At 43.3% G+C, this 13789-nt stretch overlaps 1 protein-coding gene across 1 annotated transcript in view; it reads right to left on the minus strand.

Moving 5' to 3' along the window:
• Positions 1-12049: 12049 nt before the first annotated feature.
• LOC128770568 (voltage-dependent calcium channel subunit alpha-2/delta-1) overlaps positions 12050-13789 on the minus strand; it is a 64491-nt gene continuing 62751 nt past the window's right edge. The window contains exon 39 of the mRNA XM_053885175.1: positions 12050-13734. Within this exon, the coding sequence (XP_053741150.1) occupies positions 13627-13734 (108 nt within the window). The 3' untranslated portion in view covers positions 12050-13626. The remainder of the gene's footprint in view (positions 13735-13789) is intronic.

Below are 13789 nucleotides of genomic sequence, written 5' to 3' on the forward strand. Positions count from 1 at the left end.
ATCTCTATTTCCATTGATGACAGCATAGGAGACTCCATCAGGGGAGGGGAATGGCTTCTCCCGGGAGGAGGCATGTCAGGGACGGGAACTGTTGTGGCCGGTCATTTTGCAATTGTCAAGGAATGTGTAGCAAAGCAACCTGTTATTATTATTGCTACTTTTGTAATGCTATTACAATTGGTATTACTCTTGAACACTTAAGGTTAGCCTTGGGTCTGTCACCATTGTCTTGTCAAACGTTCATGTCAAATCTTGAGTCACTCCTGGTCAGGTTCTCTGCTTCACTGTGTTCAATCTGCTCTGATGGCCTCTGACACTTGACTGTGACTCAGACTCTACTGTGTGAAGCAACCCCACTCCTCTATTCCTGAGCAATCCAGGCTCTTTGTTTTATCAATATGGTCTGGGACAGGAACCGCTGTAGCAGAATTCAAACAAAAAAAAAATCACTAAAATGACTAGATTTTAAAAGAAGAATCATTGTTGAGCAAAATTGCAAAGCATTATGAATAAAGTTTTCACGTCATTTAGTAAAACCCACAATGTTAGTTATTGATATAGAAGTCAGTGCTGGGATACTTCCTATTCTGGTGGAGCAACAGTTTTCTTTCTAAGGGCCCAGTGTTTTATCCCACGTCGACGTGTATTCTGTCAGCAGACTGGTGAGTCAGGCTGCTTTCCATTAGGGCCCGATGGAGAATAGTCCTTTATGGAGGAAGAAATGTGGTCTGACCTCTTCCGGTTATCCAGCAACAAAACGTCATATGCACCAATTACGTCTATTTTCGGGCCTTTCCAGGTGCTTAACACGAGAGTGTGTGTAGGCAGCACTTGACCTCAGGTGACCCCGCCTGTGATCTGACCTGCTGTCATTACCATGGCAGTGTTTCGCTCCACACACAGGAAGGTAGCTGAGAAACGCTCTGGTTTATCTGCACCAAAAGGTATCAACAGTTCCCACTGTGTTGTAGCTGAATATTTATTTTGGGAGCAAGATAAAATGAGTCAAAAAGGGTTGCTCTATTTGTTTTGTCTTCAGTTATTGGAGCAAAAAAAAAAGAAAAAAAAAATCTGGAATCCAAAAGCGACTGAATCTGGAAGAGCTCTCAGCTACCAACATGTCCACACAACAAGAGAAAACAGATGGATAAACATGTAGGAGGAGAGTGAGGCTCCATCTCCATCATCTATCTGGGCTGATGACTAACCCTCATGCAGCTTCCTGAAAGAGTCACTGGCAACAATACACAGCCATCCATGAGTCAGACACTTTCACCGACGTCTTCACACACACACGCTCAGATCTACAGTGTCTACAAGCACAAACGCATAACAAGCCGGACTGTATAACCGAGAGCAGTTGTATGCACTAAAACAGAAAATACTCATCGGCACATTCTCATTACTGACTCTCCCTCCAAGAATCCTGTGGGTGTTTTTCTCCTCGTCTGCCAGAGGATGGAAATGAGAGCGACTCGGTAGCCCTCAGCTCGCGCAAGACTCTGCCGTCACCGTTCAAGCCTCCCAACATCTGGGCCTGGTTAATGTCGGGAACATATATCTTCATCCTGCTGGTAATGGATGGAGGAAGTTCAATAGGAGATGGAGATGATACAGAGGACGAGGCGGTGGAGTCAGAAGAACCAGACCATTGTTGTGTAACGTGCTCAAAAATGCATAATAATGTTGGTTGCTTATGAAACACTGTGGATATGAAGACTTGTTTTGACTTGTTTTGACTTTAGGACAGTGAAAGATAAACGCTGTATTTATTCATTTCTTCCATCAGCATTTGACCATCTGAAAGCAAGTCATTCAAGTGAACTATACAGTACTGTAAATCAAATTAAAATATAGACAAATAAATAACAGACTAGTTTCATTTGTTGCATTATGGGACGTGTGAGTGAGGTGTTATTGCTACTGTTGCTAAAAAAAAAAAAAAAAGCACTGAGAGAGCACAGACCTCCGTCAAATATGGAGCTAGAATCCCCTCTTCCTTGTCTTAAAAAATCTCAGGAATTGGTTCCGAACCTTTCAAGTTAGTTCATGTACAAAGAGAGAATAATATTGTCTTTAAATTTGACGCATAGAGAAACAAAAAAAAGTACCTTTTGCTAATTTGCTTGGCTAATATAAACATCTCCAGTATCTTTTCATGACATTCTTGTTGTGTAACTATGATTTAATCTCATTTTCTGTGCAGGTTAAATCGGAATTGACTTTTAAATTCTTTGAAATATCTGCTCAAATTTCTTCCGAGGTCATTGTGAGAGTGTCCGCGGAACACAGAGTGTGGTGACACGGTTAGAGTTGGGCTGTGTGTACTTGTAATGAAAGTGCCGTAAACAAAGATACATTGGTCAAAGGGGGGGAGCGTTAAATAAACATTCAACGTCCTGTTTTTCTCCGCTTGTAATTGAGATCTGGTGACAGTCAAGGATTACATAAATAAACATGTTGAACTTTCAGCCGCCGTTTCACCCCCTGATATAAAAAAAACGGGGGATTTTCTCATGTATCCTGCTAGTGGTTGGTTGTGTACTGCCCTCGCACAAACCACCATACTGGTGTCAACAGTTGAGGTATGAGCGAAGTGACCCCGACAAGGAGCGTTCCATTTACGATAAGCGCTCAGGGAGGTCGGACTTTCACTGCGTTTTGGGGAATTTTATTCACCCAATGATCTTTTACCGGGGAAACGGACAAGTGTATCATCAAAGTCATCCTTTACAAATTATGCCAATGCTGCTAACTGACTTGTTTTCATCAGGCAAACTGAAATGCTCGGCATCATAAGTGATTTATGAGCAGCCTGCGACAATCTCACTTGTAATTCTTATTCTTTTTGGAAATGTATCATCATGAATCTGTCCTTGGTGACGATAATAAGGGCTTGTCTTGGAAGCTAAACGGCTTTTCTAGCTGGTAGCTGGAGCGGAGCCAGGACTCCTCCTGGGCACTACAATTGAGAAAGGCATGAAACGTACAAGCGCTCGCGGCGCCGTCACTCACAGCCCACTCCACTCAGCTTCTGTCTCTTGATAATTTATTAATATTTTTCTTGTGTGCGCATGTGTGTGACAGGCTTTCACTTGAAATTACAAACATAGTCTTCTACATAACCCAACCATGAACACAGGATGAATGCCGAAAACACAAACTCCATTCAAGTTAGTTTGCTCTTATGTCAACACAAACCACAAATGTTTAAGTTTCACATCCTTCTGAATGGTGCATGTACTGTACATTGGGAGTTGCATAAACATTTCCAGGCTGAAAAGAGCTGTCGCAGAATGGACATAATGTTTACACGCCCGGCCTATATTGCAAAGGAAATACTATTTTGTCCTATTGTTTGGCTGTTTATTTGTGAAAGTGCCTTCCTGCGCTGGGCTTTTCCCTCGAGACATCAGGTTTCTTTTTTGGTTGCTAAATGACTTAAAACCAAGCCCCCACACCGACACGTTGATAAAATCTTCAACCTGGAATTTCACCTCATGTTGAACAATGTGAAAGTGCCGCATTCCCGTGAACTGATGGTGGGACGCGTAAAAGCCCCCGAGGGCAGGCAGAAAAGAGAAGATGACTTCTGAGGATAGTGCCTCAACCTGTTTCCTGGTCTCTTACTCCAGTGTGAGGGCTGTCTGCTTTGATGTTTCCAGCTGAGAAGAATCCTCAAAATCATGATACAGCGAGCGTGTGTTTGCACATCGGCGCAGCGCGATTTGGAACCTCGTAAACATTGTTTGATAGAGCAGATAGAGCTAGGTGGGTCAGCAGAGCGGAGCCGAGTCGCTGCCAGAGTAGCACGTACGAAGCAAGACCAGGCACGCCGACGTACACTTCTGACACCATATTGAGGTTTTTACCGAAATAAAAGTTTGACTTTTAACCCCTCTGTCACTCACTCATCCTCGTGCTGACTCATCATTCTGCCTCATTCCTGCATGTATTTATTAAAACTCACGTATTTTACACCCTCTTTCCCGCACATTCAGTACAAGGGTCTATTTTAGTTTGAGCAACTGCCGCTCCTCAGTCCTCCCCATGCTTTCATGGCAGATGTGGACAAAGTAACTGTTCTTCTGTTATGTTCTTCAAGTTTGTCTTTACATCTTTGTCTGTCCCAGCTCTTATTTTTTATTTTTATTTTGAACTAATTTTGGTCATTACTATTATTTATCTCCATTTTGATTTGAATTATTTTTATTCTTAGTATTCATTCTCCCAACTCTTTTTTTAGTTTACTTGCCATTTGTCATTCCCTGTAGCCCATGTTTTGCATGTTTCTTATACACCATTGAAATTGAACTTTCTTCCTCATTCTGTTTTGTCCTTGTTAGTATTGTTTTGTTTTTTTTTTCTGTTGGTTTCCTGTCAAATTAAGGCCCGTCCGGCGGATAGTCCACCGTGTACGATTTTTGAAACCAGGTCCCAGAGCAATTAATCCTATACGGATACATTTCTCTCATGTGGACAGTGGATCCGAATACTACAGAGCTGCTAAGGACACTCGAAACACAAGCTCCTCTGACCACTTGTAGTTCAGCGTTGACTATAAACAAGGTTGAACCGTGTCGTCTGTAAAGTCCGATGTCCCTTTGTCGATCGATTTGTTTACGATATCCAGTGCTAATAATTAGCACAGAGGCTCCATTCGCGTATGCGCAGGGTTGTGCTCTTATTTGTTGCTTGGGCATAACAGCGCCTCCACATTCCTGGCATATGTATTACACGTGTGGATGGCACAAACAGTGTTGTTTTTACGGAGCACTCTGTGGACGGAGCCAAGTCCTTCTCAAATGGGGGGCGGGCCCCCCTGGGGAGGAGGGTGTCGCATGTGCCCTCAGGGAACATGCTTTTTTACTGCAATTCAATAAAGTGTAATTGCACATCCACTCATGTTTTTTTTTTGTATTTTTTATTTCAGGTAAATTGATGCACGTCTTTTCTGTTAAAGACAAAAACAATGTTAATAAAGTTATTCTTTATTATAAGTTGCTCTACATTACCTCCTGTTGTCTTTTCTTTAATGTTAACAAGGATACCATGTTATGCAGAGGTGTACTTATAATAATTTTATAGACAAATGACACTATTTGCAGAGGCGGTGGAGAGCTGGGACAGAAAATAATTGAGAAACACTGATGTGGCCTAAGACTCTTTTGATCCTGTGCATCTGTATTTTGGCCCTCACAACAGTGTATCGACACGTATAACTGGAATGAAGGTGTCGGGATGCAGGTGTCGAATGAGTCGTGAGAAGTACTAAATGCCTCAGCTTTCTCACATAGCAGCGCTGTGCAAACGGGCACCGTTAAACTGAGTTTTCTGTCTTTTCGTCTGATTCAAGCTCACATTATTTTTGGTCGAATTAGTATCTAAAAAAAAGGCTCGCACCATATTGAGAGGCAGAGGAATGTAATCCGTCATCGTCAGGCGGATGAAGCAGATGGTCACAGAAGCTGGCTCTTATGTGCGTGTGGTATTGGAAGTGTAACATCAGCACGCTAGAAAGAATCCTGGAATCCTGCCCGCTCTGGATCACGTCTGATCTAATCGGCCGTCAATGTCAAGGTGTGCTTCCAGGGAAGATGGCTGTCTTCATTTGAAGGGGATCCAACCACATGGCCGGTGTCAGGTGACCACAGACCAAGAAGAGACGCTCAAGCTCGCGCATGCACGAACACTTGGACAGCCAGCAGGGGTTTCGGAAAAGAGGCTAAACCTCAATCTGCATGTAAATACTTAGCATACATTGGTGGCTGGATAGCTCACTGGGTAGGAAAAAATGAGGTGGGCGGTTATGGGTTTGAATCCCATAAATGCTTGCTCCGATGTTTTGCTTTGTTTTTTTTTCCTTTGTGTCATGCTAACACTAGCTTCTGCACTCATGCTACATGTGCTAACAATGCTAAAGCTACAGCATCTTTCTGCCTCACTTAGGTTTTGGCTAAGTTAAACACAAAATCTTTACAAAATGTTAGTTTAATTTACATTCAAATGAACTTAAATAAAAACATGTGATGGAAAGGAACCTCACCACATTTGCTAAAACACCCTGTTGATTTAGTCAAACACCTGAGATAAATGAACCACGCTAAGGTTATGAATTGAATACATAACCGAGCAAGAATATGGGCAAAAAGCAAATCCAAACTCCCAATTTCACAGTAACAATCCGACTAATCGCTCCGGCTGAGCTCAAACAAATCTTTACATGCAAACCTCAGTTTACAGAGCAGTGCTTCAGGGCAAATGGTGCTCTTTGAAGAGCCACTCTAACAAGCCTGATCATCCCTTAAGATTGGAATGCAGAGTTGGAGCGGTGGAGCAAAACAGGTTGGAAGTTACAGCAAACATTTCACTCATCAGGAGGGAGACCATCGACCGCCGTGTTGCCGACAGTTGACCGAACGCTCCGGAGACGAGTGCACTATCAGGGAAATAAGTCTGGCAGAAGTCCGTCCTGATAAAACTTAAAACAGTGGCTGAAGGATTGTGTAAATTGGTAATATTAAAAATGAATTAATTCATTGAATTGGTTCAAATATGCAAGTTCTAGGTGCCTCATGCTGGTAAACAAGCTCCAGTCCCGTGTCCAACGAATCTTTACATGCCGACTCAGCTTCACCTTCAGGGCACTCTTTGAAGAGTCATTGTAAGAACAAATATTTCTCTCTGCAGGGTGTCTTGATTCTCCTCTAAAGACGGGGCGAGGAGTGGAGCCTTCCACTGCAGGTCAACGTAGACGCAGCAGCAACAGACAAGGCGGCTTTGGCATGTTGTCGCTGACCTGAAGTGTTCTGCTCCAGTCGGATCAGGAGGCCTGGGAAGTGACTCCTCATCTCCCTCACTATGCCACATGAATCCCACAAAATGTACAAATGTGTTTTTGCCACTGGTATCTTTGGTCAGGTTTTGGGTTGCAGGATGGGTCATGGAATAGGAGCACTTGATCTTCATGGTACATTAGACAGCAGTTTTGTTTGTCCTCATGTTGCAGGTAGAGGCTTGGTAGGCCGGTTCAAGCCTCCAAACAATTGCCAGCTACTTGGACGTCTTTCTTGGCTGACACTGAATATATGCTTTTATGTTTGCAGGATGTCAATACAAAGTTTACATCCCGTTGGATAAGGTTCCAACGACTCCCTTTAACCCAGGAAGAAGTACGTTTCATGCCCCCCAACTCTCTGCTGCCTCCGAAATTAGCATCATTTGTCTTTAAAATGATACACCTCTGTATAACATTGTCTCCTTGTTAACATTTAAAAAAAGAAAAAAGTTATAACTTACACTAAAGAATAACTTTATCAACATTGTTTTTTGTCTGTAACAGAAACAACTTAAAGGGCATCAATTTGTCTGAAATTTAAAAAAAACGGGATGCTTTTAGATGAACGGGATGTGTTGCCCGAGGTCACATGCACCGCCCCTGGCACCACTCCCCCCCTCCAGGGGGCCCGCCCCACTATTTGAGAAGGACCTGGTTTCAGATTCACTTCAAGCGTGGGGCAACCTCAATTCATTCAATGTGGAGTCTGTCTGTTCTCTCCGCGCTTACTTGGGTTTACTCCGGGAACTCCAGTCATCTAAAAACCAACAGGGGTTGAATGAGCACTCACACATTGTTCGTAGGTGTCAGCATGTGAATGGTTGATTCTCTCACTGTGCCTAGAAGAAAAAAAGGGCATCAGGCACAGAGGATCCAGGCTGAACAGTAGTTGGGGATTCAGACTCAGGCCACCCGGGACAGAGTCTGCAGTGTGAAAAGTCCCATAGACTGGCGACATGTTCAGGGTCTCCCACACCCCCAGGAAATGATGCGTGTGGACGAGACCTTGAACACTGTGTCTCGTGATTCCTCCCCCCCAAAAATGAAATACTCTTGAAACCGCATCTTGAATTCTTGAGTGACATTTTGGTTCCTTGAGCCAACGCAAACGTTTCATTGGCCACAGCGCACCACTCACCCTGAACCTGTGTATCCAACCTCTGGCATCACACACTCTACGTGCTGCGCTTCAGCTCATCTCCCCGCTCTGCTCCAAAAGGACTTGTCTATAAATCTGTGGTTTTCCAAACCATTGCTGCACAAATATTAAAATAATCCTATTAGATTAACAGACCTTGATACTACGTCATATTTGCTGTTGAAGGCACCTCATGTAAGCTCCACTCTAAACAAAGAAAATCCACTAATAACCAGAGATTTCCATCGGAATTTGAAACGTGTTCCATGTGGATGACTCACCTGGACACAGTCAAAGTCCACACACTGAGGAAGAGGAAGAATCATGTTTATTGAGTTGGAAATTAAAGTCGCATCCTGAGATTCTTCGTCAATATTCTGCCAATATATATAAATGAATGTGACATTCACACTTTTGAGGAGTGGCCGGAGCAACTTCTGACCTTGTGTCTTTTTACACTGACGGAAAACCGTGGCCTGTGTGCCGCTGAACACACAAGCCCCGCGAAGCAAGTTGGTTTTAATTAGAAAAGCTGCCGCCAGTGTAAACAGCATTATAGCAACCAGATTCAGGGAAGTTGACTGAGAGTGAGGGCGACGACCCCGTCGAGTTCCGAACTTCAGAGCTAAACTTAGCTTTGAACTTAAGATAGAATGCGTTGGAGCCGCTTTCTGGCCTAAAATAGCATGACTTCTTCGGAACAGACACAAGTTGTGTGACGGTCGTGCGTCACTGGTTACCTCGCAGATTCAGTCCAGGGTCATGTTGATGCAGCGTTTATCTCGTGTGTCATTTCCTGCAATTAGTGGAACAAAAAATCGGCACTTTCTTGTGAGTCAGCTCTGAGGATTGAGAGGTCAACACTAAATCTGATGACACAAGCACTTTGTATATATATAGACTTAGACTTAGACTTAGACTTGACTTTATTGATCCCTTTGGGATGACTCCCTCCAGGAAATTTACGTTTCCAGTAACAATATATATATATATATATATATATATATATATATATATATATATATATATATATATATATATATATATATATATATATATATATATATTTACAAGGTAAACAACCCAGTTTTTCTCTATTAAAATATGCACAATTATTAAGTTAAACTATTGAATTTCAACTGCGGCACAAATCACCCGAAATCCGGTTTTGAGTTGACTGTATCCGCCACAGTGACAGGTTGGTTTGTCATTCGCTAGCTCACACTCCATCTGTGTTTGAATGGGTCCTGAATGAAAGAGGCGATGAATGTGTCTGTGACTTCTTAAGCCAGGCATGTTAAAGGCTGTGACCTCGCCTCCATTTACAAGAGTATCCCGTTGCACGCGCCTCTCTGCATTATCACTCCATACCAAACATATGAAGACCTCCCAGTCTGAGTGGTCTACAAGAAAAACAAGCACCTCTGGACATTCCACTCTGAGCGGTGACCATGCACTGCCTTAAATGCCACTCATATAGAACTGGCTGTGAGCACCTCAATCCAGAACTGTGTCTGAACTCGCATGCAACAGTGATCATTTGAATTTGGTCCAGGGTGAGGGTTTGTTTCAGAACTCAAAATTGGGCAAGTTTGGGTAGTGAAACAGTCAAAACAATGAAGCGTGGACAGGAAGTGCCGTAAGGGAGGTGGGGTTTATTGCCATGTGAGGAAAAACAAGATGGAAGTGAAGGTGATGAACAATGTAGAGATGAAAGGAAATGAAAGGTCAATGTAAACCTTTGAAAAGTCCTTAAAGAAGAGCACTTCCTCAAACACCTGCTGGTGTCCACTGAAGAAACAAGCCTGGGTCACCAAGGAGAGTTTATTCTCCTATAATGGACACTGTTTTGATTTGAAATGAGATGTTTGGATGGACTTTTTAAAGTTCCAGGCTCTTTAATTCCTATCTGTTTGTGGAGTGTGATGCTTAGAGTTGTTCATGTTGCATGAATAGAACCTTATTTTGTTGATGATTTTAAGGGATAAAATCATTTACATGCATGGCATCATGAAAATTACAGAACTAAATGTATTTTTATAATGCGTTTAGTGTCATAAAGTAAAGGTGAAGGTAGCTTTTATTGTCAATTCTGCCACATGCATTGCATATAGAGGATTAAAATGTCAGTACTCTGCAGCCCGTGCAGTGACATATATGACATTGAACTATGCATAAAATACAACAACAAAAAGTATCGAGTTAACAATGAGAGAAACAAAGTGCAACTAGCAGTGTGGGGGTGTGTGTATGAGTGTGCATGTGTGAATGAATGAAGTCCCTGAGATTCTAACGTCTCACTCTCCGTAGTGTGGCACAGGTAGAGATAAGGAGTAATCAAGGAGTAATTTAAAGGTAAAGAATATCATGTTAAAGTTTGCATTGTGAGGTGAACTCTGTATTTTTTGCCTCAGTACTTTTGCTTTCTGGTACCAATTCATGCAATACAGGTTAAATCGGAATCACATAAATGATTGGTGCACTGTACTTTGACACTAACAATAAGAAGTTTTTCCTTTTCTTCGTGCTGTTTTTCTGTTTTGAGCTGCAGTACAAACATACATTAGGCGTGATAACCTTATATCTCATGAAAAACTTTTCACATCAAACTCCAAAGCCTCAGACTTTGAGGCTTTGTTCAAGAAAGCATGATCACAAAAAAGTGCCAGAGGAAACAGGACAAATGATTATCGCTTTAACAGGTGAGCAGGTTCTTTCCTTGGTGCGCACTCTTGCAGATCTCTCACTTTTATCCGTCTGCTTCTCCCTAAAAACACGTCAGGTATAGTACAATTGTAGGTCCTGCGCATCCGTGTAGCCTGTGTCCCATCAACTATGTCAGGAAGTGAGGAGTGCGACAGTCAGGGCTGCACTGTTGCCAACACCCCAGGAGGGTCGCTACACGACACCACTGCCAGGTGACCCAACACCTGTAAAGCCTCCTTAATTATGGCCCAGAAATGGACGGACTTCCGGCTCAAACCGCAATTTCCTCTTCCCTCAGCAGGTGTTGGTGCAGCAGTACACACCTTCTTTATAAGAGTCCGTCGACTCCTCTGTCTGTGGCCTCTGGGTTTTCCACTTTTTGATCTTGTTTGTGGGCAAGCAATTGGCTGATGGATCAGAGCAGCATCAGAGAACCTCTGGCTACAGTCTCATCCAGAATTGAATTCCATGCGATCGCAGCACATAGTCTTCCTCTACATTGTAATGTTTATGTACTTTCAGTGTGAAATCGTGAATAAATTCCACGGGCTATGTTCTATGTACCAGAATATCCAGAACATGCTAAAGCAAGCGCATATGGAAACAAGTGTTGAGCGGGTTTTTAAAGGCTTTACAGCTGTCTTGACACCAGTCATGACCAACTTCTAGGTGATCTCCACAACACCACGCCATCATACAGGCAATTCCATTGCATGCGTTATGCTCACTACATTCTGTCTTGAGGTGATACAGTTACTGCTAAGTTCTTGGCAATAAATTTGTGTTTGAATTTACATATCATTGTCACATCAAACTGTTTTATTTTGTGGTTAAATCGTGGCTGTATGAGGTGGTTTGTTGCCCCTGGCAGCTAGCGAAAGACATGGCTGTGATGTTGTGTAACTTCTACTAGTCAGATCAACATCCCTTGTTGTTGTGCCGCGATGATTTTTAGGGGAGTGTACTGAATGAATGCACTCAAGGCGGGGAGCAGTTTTTGGCAGAGTTGCATGTGTTGATCGCTGATGTGATCCAAGTCAGACAACTATGGTCTCAGGACGTTTTTGGACCGCTCGATTCAACAAAACCAACATTGGCTCAGAGTAACAGCTTCAACTAATGTCACTATTGAGAGTTTCTTGTATCAACATGTTCAAAACAGTGTCCGTGAACCGCAATCCTCTGCTTTGGTGTTGAAGCACAGCGCCGTCATGGTCTCATCATAGTTGTCAGTCAACAGTGTGACATGCAATGGAATTTATTATGAGGTTTTAAAATGATCATTGTGGAAATAGTTTTCAGCGATAAACCCGAGAAAAGTAGTGAGACACACACCACAGTGGACAGATGAAACAAAGTAAACAGGAGTCATAACAATACAACACTTTTATTGTGAATATATCCGCACAATATCCAACACCATATTATAAACATTTTTTCTTCTCCATCATTTCTCTTTTATACAGTAAATAGTATTATTGTACAAATGTATACAAAAATCATTCAGGCTTGTCAAGTTCCACAAAAGAGTATTTCATATTCAGTATTAAAGCACAATCAGATATAGGGAGTGGGGGGGGGGGGGAGGGGGCATGCCTGCACACACTGTAGACATGGGGGACCCCTGGGCTAAAACGCAAGTCAACACACGACTTTGAAAGACAGGCATAACCTGAACACTCGACACCAGCACGTCAACACGAGGACGGCGTGGAGAGAACCACACCGACGAAGAAGGCATGTCATGTTTTGGATTCGTGGTCCGGTAAGGCTGAGCAGAAGCGTCTGCAGCACAACCATGCTGCAGTTCTCTCCACCAGTCCCTGATGCTGACCGCGGGTGAAGGCAGCGTTCGTACACGGAACAAGCTCATCCAGAGACACTGAACGCTCAGCGCCTGCTTCACAGCACTTTTAAGAGCAACGCAGAAGAAACAAGCATAAATAAAGGAAGAACGGCAAGTAGAGGGAAGAAAACAGCCATTTTGTTACGCTGATCTCATTCGCCTGTCATCTCCTGAGTCCAGTGATCCAGAAATGGAACAGAAAAAAGAGTAACAAATAGAGGCGTCGGGAACGCAAGCGAAAGCCTGGTTTGGTTTCATCACGAGGGAGCCGTTTCTTCCCTCTTGTCATCAAACGCTGGCTGTTCCTGTCGAGCGGGCACAAACAGGATGACAGCAGCGGATGGGACAAGCGTCCTAGAGAGAGCAGAACCTGCTCGGCAATAATGCAGCACAGACTACCATGGGCACGAAAACGACAATTCACTTCATTCAGTTTGAGCTACAAAGTAGGCACTGGAAGTTTGATGCATCGAGATAAGGGCGACCAAAGCTGTCAGACCAAGCGCAAACGTATCATCTCGCAGATTAATACAGAGACACCCCCTGCTCTCTCGCTAGCTCCCGCTGAAGAGGTTTGTCCGTGGTCCTTCATACTACTTTGGTGTCGGAGGATTGGTGTTGTCTTTAGCTCTGTTCCGAGCACATGCTGCTACACTACAACACCAAGCTAGTCATGGAATGCTAGTTGAATTTCAGTACAAAAACAGATCCATAGATAGGTACAGTACACTTATAAAATACACAGATGGATATTCCTCAACCAAAGTAAACAATCATTACAGCATCGTGATTGATATGCTACGAATATGAAAAAGCAACGGAAAGAATCAACGCTGTCAGTGAAGGTACAGAGCCCGAGTACGTCGTTGGCATAGTGGGTGAGCGATGAGCGGAGAGGAATTAAAGGGTTTGGTTAGCGCTTACTCTTGCACCATCAGGAGGGTTTTGAGTTTTGAAAACTAGAAGGAAGTGAATGAGCACCCTTTGGCATCGTAAAAGAAAATACTGACAATGTCATGGAAAAAAGGAGTCCTGCGAACCTCCCGGATGGGCGATGCACGTGTGCCGTGAGGAATGAGAGACGGACGGCTTTGTGTGTCATGAGTTTTCGAGAGACGCGCAGAGACGCAGCAGCAGTTGGAGCGCGAGCATCGACCAGAGACTCGGGCTCAGACAAGTTCCTCCTCCACAATCTGAATCGTCTTCCTGTTTGGACAAAGAGACGAGGAGAAGGCAGACACCAAAGTCATGAGCGTGGACG

The sequence above is a fragment of the Synchiropus splendidus genome, chromosome 14 (assembly GCF_027744825.2).
Source record: "Synchiropus splendidus isolate RoL2022-P1 chromosome 14, RoL_Sspl_1.0, whole genome shotgun sequence".
NCBI classification, from domain to species: Eukaryota; Metazoa; Chordata; class Actinopteri; order Syngnathiformes; family Callionymidae; genus Synchiropus; species Synchiropus splendidus.